General features: G+C 38.3%; 1 protein-coding gene across 9 annotated transcripts in view; it reads left to right on the plus strand.

The window, feature by feature from the left end:
- The window catches only part of APC (APC regulator of Wnt signaling pathway), a 143696-nt gene extending 122177 nt beyond the window's left edge, over positions 1 to 21519 (plus strand). For 5 of the 9 annotated variants that reach the window (XM_077757193.1, XM_077757189.1, XM_077757187.1 and 2 more), the window contains 6 exons: positions 1190 to 1243; positions 5010 to 5149; positions 5693 to 5770; positions 6475 to 6591; positions 9102 to 9316; positions 11236 to 21519. In XM_077757193.1, coding sequence (XP_077613319.1) covers positions 1190 to 1243; positions 5010 to 5149; positions 5693 to 5770; positions 6475 to 6591; positions 9102 to 9316; positions 11236 to 17812 — 7181 coding nt within the window. In that variant the 3' untranslated portion in view covers positions 17813 to 21519. The remainder of the gene's footprint in view (positions 1 to 1189; positions 1244 to 5009; positions 5150 to 5692; positions 5771 to 6474; positions 6592 to 9101; positions 9317 to 11235) is intronic. The other 4 variants (XM_077757194.1, XM_077757195.1, XM_077757190.1 and 1 more) reach the window with 1 other exon arrangement.
- Positions 21520 to 21583: the final 64 nt, after the last annotated feature.

Below are 21583 nucleotides of genomic sequence, written 5' to 3' on the forward strand. Positions count from 1 at the left end.
TAGCAAATGATTATACTCTGGTTTCCAGAGGAGAAAAGGTTCTTAATGATAGACACTGCTACCTTGTTAAACTAGGTTTTCTAAATCTTAGCCAACAATTAGCAGAATTACTAACTGGGCCACTCCTTGACCACGTTGCCACAGTAGATCCTATGTGAAGTTGATGAAGGGAGTAATTTAAATTACTTTGAAATGTGGAGCTATGTGATTGTTCTTGAACTCAGTCATTTCTCATGGACACCAGAAGAAATTATTACTAAGATTCTCATTTATCTTCGTGGTTATCAACACCTTACTGGATTTTCATGATAAGCAGCATGATATCTTTGAAACTGGTTAATGAAGAAAAATACTGTGCTCTAATTTAAGTTTAAAATATTCCACTAATTTTGGAAGGATTACTCTTTTGTGTATGTGTTATCACACACTCTAAACCTTTTATAACCTGCATTTTTGTGCACCCCATTTTTCATGTAACGGTTTTTCTTTGATTTCTAGGTCATTTTGCACATGTGGTATTTATAATTGCATCATGCTGAGCCATCTCATGTGAACTGGATCTCTAGTCATGCCACAAGCAAGAAGTGTACACTGAGTTCCCATCTTAGTGTAGCTGTGCCCTTGCTTTTCATGCTATTTATTTTACATTACACCCCAACCCCCATTTTGTATTCCTACCACTCTCATCATTGTCACTCATCATTTATCTTAAAAGTCACAAAGTCATGAGACTCTTATTAAACGCAGAGAACCTAAATGGCCAAAAATGAGTGTTGTCCCCTTCAGAGTCATCACCTTGGAGGGCTCTGTACCTTGTGATCTCATGCCTGCCCTCCAGCCATGCTTTTCTTCCCACAGGCCCTTGCAGTTGGCCCATATGATTCTCTTTGCTTCCCGCACCCCCCAGCCTCCTATGGAACTGAGTGTGGTCTTATGAGTTCTCCCCTCCTCAATACAATCTCAGCATTTGTGAAAATTTTATGTTCAGATGTTTTTTTAATGCTAGTAATAATGGGAAAGGGATGAAAATCATGAATAAACAAGAAAATTAATTCAATTTAAGCTACTACAAAGGTTTTCCTGTAAATGTCCTTGTGTTCAAATGAACTGTAGATTAGGACTGACACATTAATCATCTGAATTTCAAAGTAAAACGTAGACTCAGTATTTGTTCCTCTTCCTTCTTCAGGTAGGAAGGCTACCCGGGGCATTTCATCACAGGAGCTAGGGCAGGGGCTTGCAGGTGAGGAGCAGGATGGGGCCTCTGGGGGTGTGATTGTTGGGACAGAGCCACAGGAGGTAACCTTCTTCTCATTCCTAGCCTCTAAACTTGCACGAAGCAAAAGAAAGATCAAGGTTTGTGGATTGTGGGGAGATGGAGTAAGGAAGCACAAGGTATCTGATAGTGAGGGATAAGGAGGAAAGAAGTCCCAAATAGATGAAGGGACATTCCAAAGCCCAGTTAGCTGGGACAGTCATTTGTATGTAGAAGAAGATTCTACAACTTACCAAGGTCATTTAGGTTTGCATCAGTTTTTATTATAGGTTTTAGACTATAGTATCAATAATGTATATGTTGATTTAGTCCCCGCTCTGTCCCAGAAACTGTGCTAGGCACTGGATGTAAAAATGATGAAGGTATGGTTCTGACTTTCAAGGAACTGATGGCTTATTTGTATTAGTATTTCCAAAACTAGATCATAATGATCACCAGAAGTACTTGTCCAACCATATAGATTGCCTGGCCCTGTAGTAAGCAGGCTTAGTAAAGCAGAATCTCCAGAGGGGGTACCAGGAATCATTTAATAAGTGACCCAGGTGATTCTTAGGATCAGGAAATTTTGTCAAACACCAGTATATAGAATATTTACATTGGGTCCCTAATGTTTTAGAATGAGGCATTTTATGCTAATGGTGACTATCTAACCCAAGTAAAAGGAATAAAATATACCTTTTAAAACTGAGTATCATCTTTCTATTATCTTTTTTTTATATAAGTCTAAATTAAGGATTCTGTTGAATGGTTTCTTTTGAAACCATTGGTCCTCTGCTAGCTTTAAGGTTATCTTGAAACAGCCTAACTTTTCTTGGAGCAGCCTATTTTGTATTCTATCAGTCATGAATTCACATCATACTTTTATGAATCCACTTATAGTTTACATATGAATTATATTCGTTGCCTTAAAATTTACAGAATTTTTTCATTTGCCTGAAATCATAAAAGACTCTCTCTTTTATCTGATACCCTAAAGTTTATTGAATGTTCTTTTTTCTTCATGGTGTTGTTGATATTGACCATATCCTTCTTTAGTCTTTCTTTTCAGAATCCAGTCCTAAGTTTTTTAGTTTTTCCATTCAAAGAAACTCTTTGTTCATTTAGTAAGAAAGTGTCACAGATACTGCTACAGGAGGTAGGATTTCATACAGGCACAAAGCATAGGATGTTTTGTTTTGGTATTGATAGCCTGCTTTATAATGCTCAACATCTTGGTGATCCTTTCAGTATATAGGGCCACAGTCTTGAGGTCATCAGTTACTCCCAAGTCCAGTTTCCTGAGTCAGAACTCTGATTTCTTTTACTGGCTCCTCCTTTACTCAAGTATTAAGTAGTAGGAATTCCTCAGAGTTCTGTCATAGGTGTTCTTTGTCTCTCCCTAGGCAGTATCTTCCAGGTCATGGCTTCTTTTACAGTGTTTTTCAGATTTACATCTTAATCCCTGTTCTCTATCCTGAGTTTGAGACACATTATCACACTCTTCCTCTGACATCTTCATTTAGATGGTTTTTCAGACATTTTTACCTCAGCTGCCCCAACTGAATTTGTTACCTCCTTCTTCCCCAAATCTCTCTCTTCCAGGGTTCTTTTTCCCAGAAAATGGCATGCCAGTCACCCTAGTTGCTCAGGAGATAATCTCGGGAGACATTCATGACTCTGTCTTCCTTATCCCCTACATTTAGTAACTGAGTACTTTCATTCTGCTTCTTAAGTCTGTCTCATCAGTGCTCTCCTTTCATCCCCAGTCCGAGCCACTGTTGTCACTTCTGTTCTGCAGTTCTTTGTCTTATTTATCTCCACACATCCAGTTGTAATCCATTCTGCACCTTGCAACCATAGGACTGTGTTTAGAGCACACATTTTATTATTCCTTCTCCTGTCTGAAATCCTTGGTGAGACATATAAAGTCTTACATGATGTGGCCTCCACCTATTTTTGTAGACTCATCTTGTGACCTTCTCTTTGTTGCTACGTATTTAAGGCTCAGGGGCCTTTGCACATATTGCTTCATCTGCCTAAAATGCTGTTTTATTATTCCTGACCCACCCATTTTAGATGCTCATTCATCCTTTAAATGTTAACTTAGAGGCGCCTGGGTAGCTTAGTTGGTTAGGCAGCCGACTTCAGCTCAGGTCATGGTCTCACGGTTTGTGAGTTCAAGCCCCGCATCTGGCTCTGTGCTGACAGCTCAGAGCCTGGAGCCTGCTTCAGACTGTTTGTCTCCTTCTGGCTTTGCCCCTCCCCGACTTGTGCTCTTTCTCTTTAAAAAAAAAAAATTAAAAAAATAAATAAAAAATAAATGTTAACTTAAATTTTATTTCCTCAGCTTTTCTCTTGATCCCCCCAGTCTAGGTTAAATCCACCAGTTACCTTGCCCTGTGCTTCTTCACAGTCCATTATACCTAAATTAATTGTTCAGCGTCTGCCTTTGCTCTAATCTATAATCTCCATAAAGATAGTGACAGTATTTTGTTCACTGGCTATGTATTTTTCCATCATCATGGGTGGAGGGAGGAAAATCTTCCTAAATATGCTTTGGATTTTCTTTAGCCAAATTAATTTTTACTTATCTGTGTTCAAACTCATATGTCATTGCTGCTAGTCATAAAGATTTGTACCAATCTTTCTATAATTAATTCTCCTGGCTTGGAATTCTTGACCCGAGTTAGGACTTTGTTTTACAAACTTGCAGATTCCTCTACATACTGACCCTTCTAGATCATTTACAAAAATAGTAAATATACAGGTCCTCTTTCAGATTAATAATCTGACTGTTAAGACTTAGGATTTCCAAGAATTGCCTGTTTTTATTCATCCTCCTTTTTTCTAAGCCACTTCTCTGTGACAAAACAATGCCCCAGTCCCATGATGATTAACACTGATGATGAATAATATTTTGAATAGCCTCCATATGCATTTTTACTTTTATTCGCCTGCTCGCCATTTTGCTTTACCTTTGTTTTTTTGTTCTGTTCTGTTACGACCCCTTCCTTTATGTCTTACCTTTCCTTTTCCTTCATTTTTCTCCTTGCCTTCCTAGTGTTGACCACTGTGGGCGTTGTCAAACATACCCAGTGGTGGGAATCACAGGGAAAGAAAATACTCAATTCTAGTGTAGTTGGTATTTGACACTTGTGAGTATCAAAGAAAAGTAAGAATTTTTTTAAATATATAAAAATATATGTAGTTTTATAGAACTCACTTATAAGTTGAACAGATTATTCTTTTTCATTAAAAAAAAAAAAAGCTTTGCTTCATGCAGTTTCATCTAGAAGTCTCAGGATTCCTAAGGATAATTCTTTGGCAAATAAAAAAGATGAATTATGCCAAAGTATATAACATTGAAGAATGTTTGTATAAAGTTCTAATAATAAAATAAGGTACCTTTTTCTGCCTTCATGCGGGAAGACCCAGTGTTAGAAAATAGCCTTCTTCATCAATGATAAGATACAGTGTGTGTGTAGTAAATAGAGTATAATTGCTCACTTCACTAAGTAAGGCAGGGTTTTGAAGGGTGGAGAAAACTGGCAGAAAATGGAGTAATTATTATTTGTATTTTATGAGTATATCACACAAAAGTTCTTTATAACAGTTTTTGTAGCTTGTAGTTCTAAAGACATACTTAAACCATATATTCTCATTCTTTGAGATTTGTTCCTAATAATTTTTAAATTTGGAATCACTTGTTTTATTTTAGATTATTGTCTTTTTCCTCTTGCCCTTTTGAAATTAGGGGGACTTCAGGCCATTGCAGAATTATTGCAGGTGGACTGTGAAATGTATGGGCTAACTAATGACCACTACAGTATTACATTAAGACGATATGCTGGAATGGCTTTGACAAACTTGACTTTTGGAGATGTAGCCAACAAGGTATGTTTTATAAGATCCATTTCATAACGTATCTCCGGTATGAGTTAGTTTCATACAAACTGCCTTTGACTAATTTTCTTTTTTTCCTCTCCTCATTAGACATTCACTAATAAAAATCCTGAACTTCCTGCACCACTGCATATTCTTATTCATTATGTTATCATAAGCCTAAACAAAGGCAGAACATGGAACACAGTAGTAGATTTATGTAATTGCATTTAAAATACTGTTCCTAGGAATGAGAGCGAAAATCTGAAAATCCTGATGACAGATGAGAGTGTTTAATCCAAATAAGAGACTTTAACCTTTGCTTATTATTTCTTATCATTTCATTTCATTTTACCTCTTCAGTGTACTTCTCCAGAAAAGAACTGATAGCAAAAGACTTATGTAATCTGGTTCTAGGTGTTTGTTTTATCGGTAAAATATTAGAATAATTAAAATGAGACAATTAAAATTGGATTTGAAGTTTATTAGTTAAAAATAAAACACAGCTTCAGGTTGCCTTGTTACTGACCCTCTGTTCCGTTTCTGATCTTACAGGCCACACTCTGCTCTATGAAAGGCTGCATGAGAGCACTTGTGGCCCAACTAAAATCTGAAAGTGAAGACTTACAACAGGTACTGGTTAGAATTTCAAATGGTTTTCTTGGGTATTTGTGGGTTAATGTCATTATTTAGATTAATTTAAACTTTGGCTCAGTATTTAGTGTCTCATGTTTCCATTATGATTACATTAATAACAGAATAAAGGAAAATATATTGTAGGAATTCCTTTTGGCACTACCTTAGCTTTTAGGAGAAATTTTTTTTTTTTTTTAATGTTTATTTCTGAGAGAGAGAGACAGCGTGATCAGGGGAGGGTCAGAGAGAGAGGAAGATACAGAATCTGAAATAGGCTCTAGGCTCTGAGCTGGCAGTCAGCACAGAGCCCGACATGGGGCTTGAACCCGCTAACCATGAGGTCATGACCTGAGCCGAAGTCAGACGCTTAACCAACTGAACCACCCAGGTGCCTTGAGAAATTTCTTTATTAATAGATTTCTACTCTTAACAATAGCGATAAAAACAAAACAACCATAGAGGCGCCTGGGTGGCTCAGTCAGTTGAGCGTGTGACTCTTGATTTCGGCTCAGGTCATGATCTGAGGATCATGGATCGATCCCTGGGTTGGGCTCTGAGTGGAGTATGGAGCCTTCTTGAGATTCTCTCACCCTGCCCCTCTTTCCTGCTCCACTCTCGCTCTAAAAAAAAAAAAACAAAAACAAAAAAAACCTATAAATTATTTTATATTCAAATTATTCTAAAATTGATTTCATTTGCAGGTTATTGCAAGTGTTTTGAGGAATTTGTCTTGGCGAGCAGATGTAAATAGTAAAAAGACATTGCGTGAAGTTGGAAGTGTGAAAGCATTAATGGAATGTGCTTTGGAAGTTAAAAAGGTATCTTTGAAAATACTTAATATTCTCATTTGGATTTTGTCTTTGGTTATTTTTTTCCACCCCTGAGAGTCCTAATTCCTGACCCACTTATCTCATCAGTTCTTAGTTTAGATTGCTCCAAATTCCTAAAGTATTAAGATGGAAAAGATTGTACACAGTGGCCTAGGGTAAGTCAGGGTTTTTCGGATTTGGCACTGTTGGCATCTTGGACCAGATCATTGTTTTAAGGGACTGACCTGTGCCTTATAGGATGTTTTGCAGCATATTTGGCCTTTGTCCATTAGATACCAATACACCTTCCCTCAGTCATGACAGTCACAAATGTCTCCAGATGTTACCAAATGTGCCCCAGAGGGGCAAAGGGAGAGAATCATCCCCAGTGGAGAGTCACTGAATACTTAGTATTAGTGTGCTCTGTGCTCTCCAGAGTCCTCAGTTGTGACCATCACCTTATCAAGGGGTGATAGACCCAAGGGCAAGGAATTCCTCAAATAATAATTTGTTTACAAAAGGAAATATCACCAGTTGCATATCTACTTCAGAAACTAAGCTGATTTAAAAGGAAAAGCTTAAACTTGAAATCTGGTACTAAGCAGGCTTCCTTCTAACCAGTCCCCATAGACCCACAGCCTACATTTTTTTTTCTTCAAAATGTCCTTTTCTGAGAAGGTAAAGAATTGTGGGGTTTTGTTTATTTATGTATTTTTGTGAAATTATTTTATGGAAAACCCAAGAAAATCAACTGAAATATCATTAGAAATAAGAAAAGTATTCAATTAAAAAACTAGTTATAACAATAATATTCAAATACACTTAGAGTCTCCATAAAAAATACCATTAAAACACTCTTGAAACAACAGAACACTTGTATTTCTTGTAGGAAAGAAGTTATATGAATGCCCAATAAGCACTTTAAAAAGATACTCAACATCATTAGTCATGAGGGAAATACAAATTAAAACTATAGTAAGATACCATTACACATATTACATTGGTTAAAATGTAAAAGATTAACCAAGTCTTGTCAAGGATGTTAAGCAGCTGGAATTCTCATACACTGCTGGTGGGAATGTAAAATGGTATATTGCCACTTTGAAGAACATTTGACAGTGTTTTAAAGTTAAACATACCAGGGCGCCTGGGTGGCTTAGTCGGTTAAGCGTCCGACTTTCGCTTAGGTCATGATCTCGCAGTTCGTGGGNAATAATTAAAAAAAATAAATAAAAAATAAATAAAATAAAATAAAGTTAAACATACCAATCCATAAAACCGAAGCGATTTCAGTTCTAAGTGTTTACCTAAGAGAAACAAAAATCTCTGTTTCCACAAAATCTTAAACACAGATGTTCACAGCAATACTGTTTGATAGCCAAAAACTGGAAATAACTCTAAAGTCTATCAACAGGTGACTAGATAAACAAATTACAGAATATCCCCAATGGAATACTATTTGGCTATTTAAAAAATGAACTATAGGGGTACCTGGGTGGCTCAGTTGGTTAGGCGTTCGACTTTGGCTCAGGTCATGATCTCACAGTTCATGGGTTAGGGCCCCATGTTGGGCTCTGTGCTGACAGCTCAGAGCTTGGAGCCAGCTTCAGATTCTGTGTCTCCTTCTGTCTCTGCCCCTTCCTGCTCATATTCTCATTCTCATTCATTCCCTTTCTCTCTCTCCCTCCCTCTCCCCTTCCCTTCTTTCTCTCTCTCTCTCTCTCTCAAAAATAAACATTAAGGGTGCCTGGGTGTCTCAATCTATTAAGCAGCCAACTCTGGCTCAGGTCATGTTCTTACAGTTCACATGTTCAAGCCCCGCCTCAGTCTCTATACTGACAGCTCAGAGCCTGGAGCCTAATTCAGATTCTCTGTCTCCCTCTCTGTGCCCCTTCCTTGCTCATAATCAATTTCTCTCTCTCTCTCTCTCTCTCCGGATTCTGTGTCCCCTTTTCTCTGCCCCCTTCCCACTCATTCTCTCTCTGTCTCTCAAAAGTAAATAAACGTTAAAAAAAAATAATATTAGCTCTTGCAAGATATGTGTGTACCATCTAAACACATAGAATAAAGTTCATAAAGGTCATTAGTTTAGTACTGAGTTCTGCTTCTTCTTTGGAGGTATCACTTAAGTTCCTTTTGGTATTTTATGAAAGTTTTCCTAAATAAAGAGTTCCTTGCCCTCAAGAGGGGCAAGCAGCAGGGGAGTTAATTAATAACAATAACAACTTACCCAAGGGGCGCTTGGGTGGCTCAGTCAGTTGAGCATCCAACTCTCTTGATTTCTGCTCAGGTCATGATCCAAGGGTCATGGGATCAAGCCCCACATCAGGCTCTGCACGGAGTATGGAGCCTGCTTAGGATTCTCTCTTTCTTTCTGTCTGCCCCTTTCCCCTGCTCACACTCTGTCTTTAAAAAAAAAAAAAAAAATTAAGAAAAATAACTCAGTAGAACTAAACGTAAAATTTGGAAGAGGCCCATTCCATCTCTAGTTAGATGACACATGTTCTGTTTCTTAATAGGAATCAACCCTCAAAAGCGTATTGAGTGCCTTATGGAATTTGTCAGCACATTGCACTGAGAATAAAGCTGATATATGTGCTGTAGATGGTGCGCTTGCATTTCTGGTTGGCACTCTCACTTACCGAAGCCAGACAAATACTTTAGCCATTATTGAAAGTGGAGGTGGGATATTGCGGAACGTGTCCAGCTTGATAGCTACAAATGAGGACCACAGGTAAGTAAATAGTTTTCTATTACTGTTAAATGAATTAGTATAGAATTCTTGCCCTTAAAAAGACTTAGGTGTAAGCAGTGTTTTGTTTAATTGTTCAAGTTCTAAGCCATATTACATTTATTACAGTGAAAAAATAACTTTTAATTCCTGACTTGTTAGTATATTTATTCTAATAAAAGTTTATAGTATCACAAAGATGTGTACAAGTAAATAAAAGACCATTGAAAGGTATAACCCATATATAAGGGGGGAAAGTTACAAATACTATAAAGAACAAAACCTATGGGTATGATCCAGAGAAAACAGTAGTTCATGTTTCACTAATGGTGTCTTAATATCAGTAATGATAATATCATTTAGCCAACAGCCATTTATCTAACTAGGGCTATGAAGCCTAAGAAAGCATCTGATATACAAGGCACACATTTTCAGAACATGGGGTCTGTATCTGGTCAACAAAAATATTGATATCTTTCACAGCATATTTATTTATTATCCAGTATTGCTTCTCATTTTCAGAAAGCCCATGAGGTGCTTTTAGTAACAGAACTTGTAAAGAATTTGAACATCTTCTCTTTAGGTTCTTGATGCACAGACTAACAAGCTTCATAGTCCTTTCTGCTATTTAAAAAAGACCTCTTAAATTCAGTAAGCACTTAGCTATCTGCTGGACTGCTGAGAAAGCTGTCATGTTAAAGCTCACTGCACACCCTTGCCAATCAATTTTAAAGCCCTCTAAAGTTGAACATGCTGTCATTAAACTTCAGTTTACCATGCATTAAACAAGCTATAGCTCTTTCAAGTCCCAAAGTTCATTATGCTAACTCTCAACCTTTGTTTTAAAGTTAGTTTTAAATCCTCAAAACCTTTCATTAGAAATAACTACGCATACAGTTTGACAGCACATTTGTAGGAGCAGTGGCAGTATCACAGACTCAATCCAGGGACATAGAGGTTATTCTAAAATGTCAGTTTGCTGGTCTGGGAGCTTACAGTGTGCTTCCTGACTACATAAAGATCTATCAATTGATTGTTCCACATCTTCCACGTGTTATTAGTTGACATTGTGGCACTCATCCTTAGAATAAGTTACCACAAAGTCCCTGTTTAGCATAAGATTTCATGATACATTTATTGGGGAACTCTATAACCATATAAATAAAGCAAATGTATCTGCTCAGGCAAAAACTTTAAAAACTATTGGGTCAGAATAGGAAATGCAGAATATATTAAAATTAACACTTCTTTTAGTGTGACAATAACTATTTTTTTTTTTTACAAATAGTTTATTGTCAAGTTGGTTTCCATATAACACCCAGTGCTCATCCCCACAATTGCCCTCCTCCATGCCCATCACCCTCCCCCACCCCCCCCACCCCTCAGTCCTTAGTTTGTTCTCAGCATTCAAGAGTCTTTCGTGGTTTGCCACTCTCCCTCTCCCCCGCTATTTCACCCCTTCTTCTCCCCCACGGTCCTCCGTTAAGTTCCTCCTAATCCACCTATACGTGCAAACATACGGTATTTGTCCTTATCTGCCTAACTTATTTCGCTCAGCATAACACCTTCAAGTTCCATCCATGTTGCTACACATGGTCAGATTTCATTGTTTCTCATTGCCATGTAGTATTCCATTGTATAGATAAACCACATCTTCTTGATCCATTCGTCCGTTGATGGACACTTAGGCTCTTTCCATGTTTTGGCTGACAATAAGTATTTTTAAACAGTACACATTAAATGAACTAGAAGCAAAAGGAGATGTGAAATGCTTGAAATTTGTAGAATAATTTGATGCAGTTTTATTGTGCCTCTTAATCAGTTAGTAGTTATCTTTAGATTTAAATTTGTTTTCTAACCTTTTATTTGTTGCTATAATCAGATTTTTTCCTTAATTTTGGGATCTCTTATTTTTATTTCAGGCAAATCCTAAGAGAGAACAACTGCTTGCAAACCTTATTACAACACTTGAAATCTCACAGTTTGACAATAGTCAGTAATGCATGTGGAACCTTGTGGAATCTCTCAGCAAGAAATCCTAAAGACCAGGAAGCATTATGGGACATGGGGGCAGTCAGCATGCTCAAGAACCTCATTCATTCAAAGCACAAAATGATTGCTATGGGAAGTGCTGCAGCTTTAAGGAATCTCATGGCAAATCGACCTGCAAAATATAAGGATGCCAATATTATGTCTCCTGGTTCAAGCTTGCCATCTCTTCATGTCAGGAAACAAAAAGCCCTGGAAGCAGAATTAGATGCTCAGCATTTATCAGAAACTTTTGACAATATTGACAATTTAAGTCCCAAGGCATCTCATCGTAGTAAGCAACGGCACAAGCCAAATCTCTATGGTGACTATGTTTTCGACACCAATCGACATGAAGATAATAGATCAGACAATTTTAATACTGGAAACATGACTGTCCTTTCACCATATTTAAATACTACAGTGTTGCCCAGCTCCTCTTCATCAAGAGGAAGTTTAGACAGTTCTCGTTCTGAAAAAGATAGAAGTTTGGAGAGAGAACGAGGAATTAGCCTAGGCAACTACCACCCAGCAACAGAAAATCCAGGCACTTCTTCAAAGCGAGGTTTGCAGATTTCCACCACTGCAGCCCAGATTGCCAAAGTCATGGAAGAAGTATCAGCCATTCACACCTCCCAGGAAGACCGAAGTTCCGGGTCTACCAGCGAGTTACATTGTGGGACAGATGAGAGGAATGCACTAAGAAGAAGCTCTACTGCCCACACACATGCAAACACTTACAACTTCACTAAGTCAGAAAATTCAAATAGGACATGTCCTATGCCTTATGCCAAATTGGAATATAAGAGATCTTCCAATGATAGTTTAAATAGTGTCAGTAGTAGTGATGGTTATGGTAAAAGAGGTCAGATGAAGCCTTCCATTGAATCCTATTCTGAAGATGATGAAAGTAAATTTTGTAGCTATGGTCAATATCCAGCTGACCTAGCCCATAAAATACATAGTGCAAATCATATGGATGATAATGATGGAGAACTAGATACGCCAATAAATTATAGTCTTAAATATTCAGATGAGCAGTTGAACTCTGGAAGGCAAAGCCCTTCACAGAATGAAAGATGGGCAAGACCCAAACATATAATAGAAGATGAAATAAAACAGAGTGAGCAAAGACAATCAAGAAGTCAAAGCACAACTTACCCCGTATATCCTGAGAGCACTGATGATAAACATCTCAAGTTTCAGCCACATTTTGGACAGCAGGAATGTGTTTCCCCATATCGGTCAAGAGGAGCCAATGGTTCAGAAACAAATCGAGTAAGTTCTAATCATGGAATTAATCAAAATGTAAACCAGTCTTTGTGTCAAGAAGATGACTATGAAGATGATAAGCCAACCAACTATAGTGAACGTTACTCTGAGGAAGAGCAGCATGAGGAAGAAGAAAGACCAACAAATTATAGCATAAAATATAATGAAGAAAAACATCATGTGGATCAGCCTATCGATTATAGCTTAAAATATGCCACAGACATTCCTGCCTCACAGAAACCACCGTTTTCGTTCTCAAAGAGTTCATCTGGACAAAGCGCTAAAACTGAACACATCTCTTCAAGCAGTGAGAATACATCCACACCTTCATCTCATGCCAAGAGGCAGAATCAGCACCATCCAAGTTCAGCACAAAGCAGAAATGGTCAGACCCCAAAAGCCACCTCCTGCAAAGTTCCCTCTATCAACCAAGAAACAATACAGACCTACTGTGTAGAGGATACCCCTATATGTTTTTCACGTTGCAGTTCATTATCGTCTTTGTCGTCAGCTGAAGATGAAATAGGATGTGATCAGACAACACAGGAAACAGAACCTGCTAACACTCTACAAATAGCAGAAATAAAAGAAAACAGTGGGACTAGATCAACAGAAGATTCTGTGAGTGAAGTTCCAACAGTGTCACAGCACATTAGAACCAAATCCAGCAGACTTCAGGCTTCTGGTTTATCTGCAGAATCGACCAGGCACAAAGCTGTGGAATTTTCTTCAGGGGCCAAATCTCCATCAAAAAGCGGTGCTCAGACACCTAAAAGTCCACCGGAGCACTACGTTCAGGAGACTCCACTCATGTTTAGCAGATGCACTTCTGTCAGTTCACTCGATAGTTTTGAGAGCCGTTCTATTGCCAGCTCCGTTCAGAGTGAACCCTGTAGTGGAATGGTAAGTGGCATTATAAGCCCCAGTGACCTTCCAGATAGCCCTGGACAAACCATGCCACCAAGCAGAAGTAAAACCCCTCCTCCTCCTCCTCAGACAGTTCAAACTAAGCGAGAGGTACCTAAAAACAAAGCCCCTACTACGGAAAAGAGAGAGAGTGGGCCAAAGCAAGCTGCTGTAAATGCTGCAGTACAGAGAGTCCAGGTGCTTCCAGATGCTGATACTCTCTTACATTTCGCCACAGAAAGTACTCCAGATGGATTTTCTTGTTCATCTAGCTTGAGTGCTCTGAGCCTCGATGAGCCATTTATACAGAAAGATGTGGAATTAAGAATAATGCCTCCAGTTCAAGAAAATGACAATGGGAATGAAACCGAATCTGAACAGCCTGAAGAAGCAAATGAAAACCAGGTAAAAGAACCAGAAAAACCTACTGATTCTGAAAAAGATCTGTTAGATGACTCAGATGATGATGATATTGAAATACTAGAAGAATGTATTATTTCTGCCATGCCAACAAAATCTTCACACAAAGCCAAAAAACCAGCCCAGACTGCTTCAAAATTACCTCCACCTGTGGCAAGGAAACCAAGTCAACTTCCTGTGTACAAACTTCTTCCATCACAAAACAGGTTACAGGCACAAAAACATGTTAGTTTTACACCAGGAGATGATATGCCACGGGTGTATTGTGTAGAAGGGACACCTATAAACTTTTCTACAGCTACATCTTTAAGTGATCTAACAATAGAATCTCCTCCAAATGAGTTAGCTGCTGGAGATGGGGTTAGAGCAGGGGCACAGTCTAGTGAATTTGAAAAACGAGATACCATTCCTACAGAAGGCAGAAGTACAGATGAGGCTCAAAGAGTAAAAACCCCATCTGCAACTGTATCTGAACTGGATGACAATAAAACAGAAGAAGGTGATATTCTTGCAGAATGCATTAACTCTGCTATGCCCAAAGGAAAAAGTCACAAGCCTTTCCGTGTGAAGAAGATAATGGACCAAGTCCAACAAGCATCTATGTCTTCATCTGGAACTAACAAAAACCAGTTAGATGGTAAGAAAAAGAAACCTACTTCACCAGTAAAACCTATACCACAAAATGCTGAATATAGGACACGTGTAAGAAAAAATACAGACTCAAAAAATAATTTAAATGCTGAAAGAACTTTCTCAGACAACAAAGATTCAAAGAAACAGAACTTGAAAAATAATTCCAAGGACTTCAATGATAAGCTACCAAATAATGAAGATCGGGTCAGAGGAAGTTTTACTTTTGATTCACCTCATCATTACACGCCTATTGAAGGAACTCCATACTGTTTTTCACGAAATGATTCTTTAAGTTCTCTAGATTTTGATGATGATGATGTTGACCTCTCTAGAGAAAAGGCTGAATTAAGAAAGGGGAAAGAAAATAAAGAATCAGAAGCTAAAGTTACCAGCCACACAGAACTAACCTCTAACCAACAATCAGCTAATAAAACACAAGCTGTTACAAAACATCCAGTAAATCGAGGTCAGTCTAAAACCATGCTGCAAAAGCAGTCCGCTTTTCCACAGTCATCCAAAGACATACCGGACAGGGGGGCAGCAACTGATGAGAAATTACAAAATTTTGCTATTGAGAATACTCCAGTGTGCTTTTCTCGAAACTCCTCTTTAAGTTCTCTTAGTGACATTGATCATGAAAACAACAATAACAAAGAAAATGAACCTGTCAAAGAGACAGATCCCCCTAACTCACAAGGAGAATCAAGTAAACCTCAGGCATCAGGTTATGCTCCTAAATCATTTCATGTTGAAGATACCCCTGTTTGTTTCTCACGAAACAGTTCTCTCAGTTCTCTTAGTATTGATTCTGAAGATGACCTGTTGCAGGAATGTATAAGTTCTGCAATGCCAAAAAAGAAAAAGCCTTCAAGACTCAAGGGTGATAATGAAAAGCATGGTCCCAGAAATATGAGTGGCATATTGGCAGAAGATTTGACCCTAGATTTGAAAGATATACAGAGACCAGATTCAGAACATGGTTTATCCCCGGATTCAGAAAATTTCGATTGGAAAGCTATTCAGGAAGGTGCAAATTCCATAGTAAGTAGTTTACATCAAGCTGCCGCTGCTGCATGTTTATCTAGACAGGCTTCATCTGACTCAGATTCCATCCTTTCACTGAAATCAGGAATCTCTCTGGGATCACCATTTCATCTGACACCGGATCAAGAGGAAAAACCCTTTACAAGTAATAAGGGCCCACGAATTCTAAAACCTGGGGAGAAGAGTACATTGGAAACTAAAAAGATAGAATCTGAAAATAAAGGAATCAAAGGAGGAAAAAAAGTTTATAAAAGTTTAATTACTGGAAAAGTTCGATCTAATTCAGAAGTTTCAAGCCAAATGAAACAGCCTCTTCAAACAAACATGCCTTCAATCTCTCGAGGCAGGACAATGATTCATATTCCAGGAGTTCGAAATAGCTCTTCAAGTACAAGTCCGGTTTCTAAAAAAGGTCCACCCCTTAAAACTCCAGCCTCCAAAAGCCCTAGTGAAGGTCAGCCGGCCACCACTTCTCCTAGAGGAACCAAGCCATCAGTGAAGTCAGAATTAAGCCCTGTTACCAGGCAGACATCCCAACCAGCTGGGGCAAATAAAGGTCCTTCTAGATCAGGATCTAGAGATTCCACCCCTTCAAGACCTGCCCAACAACCATTAAGTAGACCTATGCAGTCTCCAGGGCGGAACTCAATTTCTCCTGGTCGAAATGGAATAAGTCCTCCTAATAAATTATCCCAGTTGCCAAGGACTTCATCCCCTAGTACGGCTTCAACTAAGTCCTCAGGTTCTGGAAAGATGTCATACACATCTCCAGGCAGACAGATGAGCCAGCAGAACCTCACCAAACAAACAGGTTTATCCAAGAATGGCAGTAGTATCCCAAGAAGTGAGTCTGCCTCAAAAGGACTAAATCAGATGAACAATGGGAATGGATCCAATAAAAAAGTAGAACTTTCTAGAATGTCCTCTACTAAATCAAGTGGAAGTGAATCTGATAGGTCAGAGAGACCCGTATTAGTACGCCAGTCAACTTTCATCAAAGAAGCTCCAAGCCCAACCCTAAGGAGAAAATTGGAGGAATCTGCTTCATTTGAATCTCTTTCTCCATCTTCTAGACCAGATTCTCCCACTAGGTCCCAGGCACAGACTCCGGTTTTAAGTCCTTCCCTTCCTGATATGTCTCTGTCTACACATTCATCTGTTCAGTCTGGTGGATGGCGAAAACTCCCACCTAATCTCAGTCCCACCATAGAGTATAACGATGGGAGACCAGCAAAGCGTCATGATATAGCACGCTCCCATTCTGAAAGTCCTTCTAGACTTCCAATTAATAGGTCGGGAACCTGGAAACGTGAGCACAGCAAACATTCATCATCCCTTCCACGAGTAAGCACTTGGAGAAGAACTGGAAGTTCATCCTCAATTCTTTCTGCTTCATCAGAATCCAGTGAAAAAGCAAAAAGTGAAGATGAAAAGCATGTAAACTCTATTTCAGGAAGCAAACAAACTAAAGAAAACCAAGTATCCACAAAAGGAACATGGAGAAAAATAAAAGAAAATGAGATTTCTCCCACAAATAGTACCTCTCAGACCACTTCCTCAGGTGCTGCAAATGGTGCTGAATCAAAGACTCTGATTTATCAAATGGCACCTGCTGTTTCTAAAACCGAGGATGTTTGGGTGAGAATTGAGGACTGTCCCATCAACAACCCTAGATCCGGAAGATCCCCAACAGGAAATACTCCCCCTGTGATTGACACTGTTTCAGAAAAGGGAAATCCGAACGCTAAAGATTCAAAAGATAATCAGGGAAAACAAAATGTGGGTAATGGCAGTGCTCCCATACGCACCATGGGTTTGGAAAACCGCCTGAACTCCTTTATTCAGGTAGATGCCCCAGACCAAAAAGGAACTGAGGCAAAACCGGGACAAAGTAATCCTGTCCCTGTGTCAGAGACTAATGAAAGTTCCATAGCTGAGCGTACCCCATTCAGTTCTAGCAGCTCAAGCAAGCACAGTTCACCTAGTGGGACTGTTGCTGCCAGAGTGACTCCTTTTAACTACAATCCAAGCCCTAGGAAAAGCAGCGCAGATAGCACTTCAGCCCGGCCATCTCAGATCCCGACACCAGTGAACAACAACACGAAGAAACGAGATTCAAAAACTGACAGCACAGAATCCAGTGGAACTCAAAGTCCTAAGCGCCATTCTGGGTCTTACCTTGTGACATCTGTTTAAAAGAGCTAGAATGATGAAACTAAGAAAATTATGTGTTAATTACAACTGCTATGTAGAAATCTTGTTTCAAATGAAACTTTAAAAGACTAAAAAATTTTGTAAATAGGTTTGATTGTTAGAGAGTTTCTGTTCTGGAAGCCATATTTGATAGTATACTTTGTCTTCACTGGTCATATTTGGGGAGGCACTCTTGATAGTTAGAAAATGGTAAAGCCAAGTATATTTGTACAGTATGTTTTACATGTATTTAAGTAGCATCCCATCCCATCATCCTTTAATTATTGCTTGTCTTAAAATAACACTACAGATAGAGGATATGATATATTGCTGTTCTCAATCATTTCTAGATTATAAACTGACTAAACTTACATCAGGGAGAAATTGGTATTTATGCAAAAAACCATTCTGTTTTAGTCCTTGTGAGTCCATCTAACATCATAATTAATCATGTGGCTGTGAAATTCACAGTAATATGGTTCCCGATGAACAAGTTTACCCAGCCTGCTTTGCTTTACTGCATGAGTGAAACTGATGGTTCAATTTCAGAAGTAATGATTAACAGTTCTGTGGTCACATTATGTGCATATAGATAGCTACGGTGTAACAATTTACACTATTTTGTGCTCAAAACAAAGAACAAAAACAAAAAATCTGTGTAACTGTAAAACATTGAATGAAGCTATTTTACCTGAACTAGATTTTATCTGAAAGTAGGTAGAATTTTGCTATGCTGTAACTTGTTGTATATTCTGGTATTTGAGGTGAGATGGCTGCTCTTTTATTAATGAGACATGAATCGTGTCTCAACAGAAACTAAATGAACATTTCAGAATAAATTATTGCTGTATGTAAACTGTTAACTGAAATTGGTATTTGTTTGAAGGGTCTTATTTCACGTTTGTATTAATAATTGTTAAAAAGGCCTCTTTTAAAAGCTTATATAAATTTTTTCTTCAAATTCTATGCATTAAGAGTAAAATTCCTCTTACTGTAATAAAAACAATTGAAGCTAACTGTTGGCATTTAACCATTCCATGTATTGGCACTTAACCATTCCTGAAACTTATTTTTCTTATATGAGATTAGCTTAGCACTCCTGATGGTTAACATTTTTTCTTACTCCACTGAGGTTGATTTAAAACAGATTCCTGTAATAGCAATGTGAACTGTGTAGCACAGGGCTGGATGTTGAACATAATAGGCCAACATAGAGTATTTCTTTTCTCTTAATAGTCCCTATACTTGAAAAATTAATTGGTTATTCTTAGGTATAAGTAGTCTCTTCCACGCCTGTCTTGGAATGTGACTGTCTTGTCCCTTCATCTACACTCTGTTGCTACTGGGTCTGGAATGAACACCTTTTATCGCCCTATATGTTGGGGCAAAATTCCAGCAGCTGATTGTAATCAGCATTTTGCCATGCTCAGAAAATGCGAATCACATGGAACTTCAAAGGTAGATGTAATACCACTATGATATTCAAAAGACAATTTAAGAACCTCTGCCTCTTAAGGAAAACTTTGTTTCTGGTGGGTAGAGTTGTGGGGTACATGTTCAGGTGCCCCCTTCTGCACAGAGCAGGGAGATCCTCTTTCATGAAGGAAGATTAATACACAGATTAACATATTTTATCTTCCCAGAATTTGTCCTGAATGATCAGAGGGTGAAAATGATAAATGCTCACATACTGAATAAATGAAAATTGACTTTTAATGATAAAATTCATGCGCTCTGCCTTTGGGGAAGAGAAAAGATATTTAGGTACAGTGGGGACACTGGGAAAAGTGGTTGAGAAGGAGTAAGCACATCTGCTTGATGCCCTCAAAATCACCTGTGGTTATCTACCCCTTACCTGTGTTTATCAATGCTAGTAAGTCCTCCAAAGCCCATACTCTTTCTCCACTATACTGCTTTGCAAACACTTCAATTTACTGATCTTTGGAATATATCTACATTTAAATTTTTGTCATTTTATCTAAATGAATCTACCATTTGTGAATAATAATAATAGTTAATGTATTTCTCAAAGGCTGCCTTCTCCTACAGGGATACGCGCATATAGGTCCTATTTCCTTCCTCTTTTTGTCCTGATTTTCTATTTTTCTGAACTACTCCATGCCGGTTTTTATGAGCACTTCAAGTACTTTTATGGAAAGAGATGGGATGTAAGTTGATTATAATAAAATTGCCTTTTTCAAGGAAGAAAAATTTTTAAAAAACATTATCAGTGCTGGATATGAAAAAAGGATGCCTTCCACCTGCCAGAAAACTCAGGAATTAACTGTAAACAACACCTACTGTAAGAAGGTCCCGACAGTCAGTCGACATTGCCCCTGGAGGAAAAAGTTGCTGTATGAGACTCGTCAGTTAGAACAGCTCTGAATTAGCAAAGGGGCAACCTTCAGTTCTACTTTAAGAAGTTTGCATGGTGCCGCCATAACTGATAGCAGGCCAGAGAGTCCCAGTGTATGTATGCTTGTTGAAAATGGTAACTGAGCCCAGTGTGGAGAATGAGTTAAGAGTTGTGATACCTGTTGAGAGAAGCAGGGGGCAGTGCCCCATCATAAACAACTCCCCAAGGCACTGGTTTTCAAACTGGACTGCATCTGAGTCACCAGAAATGCTTAAGATGTAGCTGGGCCCAAAGCACACCCGAAGTTGCTCATTCTGAGTAGGCCCCAAGAATTTGGGATTCTAAGAAGGGCTCAGTTGTTGCTTGATGCTGCTGGTCTGGGAACCACACTTTGAGATCGACTGATCTAAGTTACAGTGAAGCTCCTTGAGTGCTTGCCTTCAGTTCTAGCTACTCCTCTCAACTGGAGCTTTTAATCTGACAAAGTATTCCAACAAATAAGCTTTCTCCTGCGTTAGGCATGAATGCTGACCTATAAAATCTGATATAGCCTATCCATCTCCATTCCCAATAGTAGACAAATTTAGCAGACATGAATTAATTCCAAAGACCATGACTATTTCTGAGAGATTGGCTTATGTTCCCTTTGGAACAAAGTTATTGAAAAGGCAAATTTCAGCAAATACCTCGTTTGGAGTGATTAACACTGTGGGAGTGATTAACAACCAATTAACTGTGGCAAATTGCTACTTGGGAATAAATTTTCCAAGTTACCTGGGTACTAAACGGAATGTTAGTAAGAGGGGAATAATGAAATGAAGGATAAGCCCAAAATAAACATAGCACTGAAAGTCAAAAAAATTTTTTCCTGTAAAATATGGATTTTGTTACCACAACTTTAAGGGGAAGGATGAGGTTTTTGCTGATGATGGGAGCCAGCTACACTATATCGCAATTCATGTTATCATGTAGTGTTTTTGTATCTAAAATAGGAAAAGAAGAGAATGCCAGAAGTGCAGAAAGTTGCCAAGAGCTAAAGAATATTTGAGTAGTCAGATTATTAAAACTTACCAAATAATTTTTCAAAATATCTGAAATAGAGTATATAAAGTACTTTTTAACTTCTAATTCCCTCATAGTATGCTGACTTTAAAATACTACTTTGTAGTGTTAAAAACTATGGACTTTAACTCCTGTGAAGACCAGGTCACTTTTCCTGCCATTCTCCTAACTCTGTTCTGTGGTCTATTAAACTGTATTCTGCTTTTTGTTAGACCATTGATGCTTCTTTCAACCTGTATGTTCTACATGTATTATATTGTTCTTGGTGCTAAATACACTTTCTTTCCTCTGATATTCAGGATAATTCTTTCTCTACATTTGTGACTATTCACTTATTTTCTAAAGTTCTGTGATTG

This window comes from Crocuta crocuta, unplaced genomic scaffold, assembly GCF_008692635.1.
Source record: "Crocuta crocuta isolate KB4526 unplaced genomic scaffold, BGI_CrCroc_1.0 scaffold131, whole genome shotgun sequence".
In the NCBI taxonomy this organism is placed as follows: domain Eukaryota; kingdom Metazoa; phylum Chordata; class Mammalia; order Carnivora; family Hyaenidae; genus Crocuta; species Crocuta crocuta.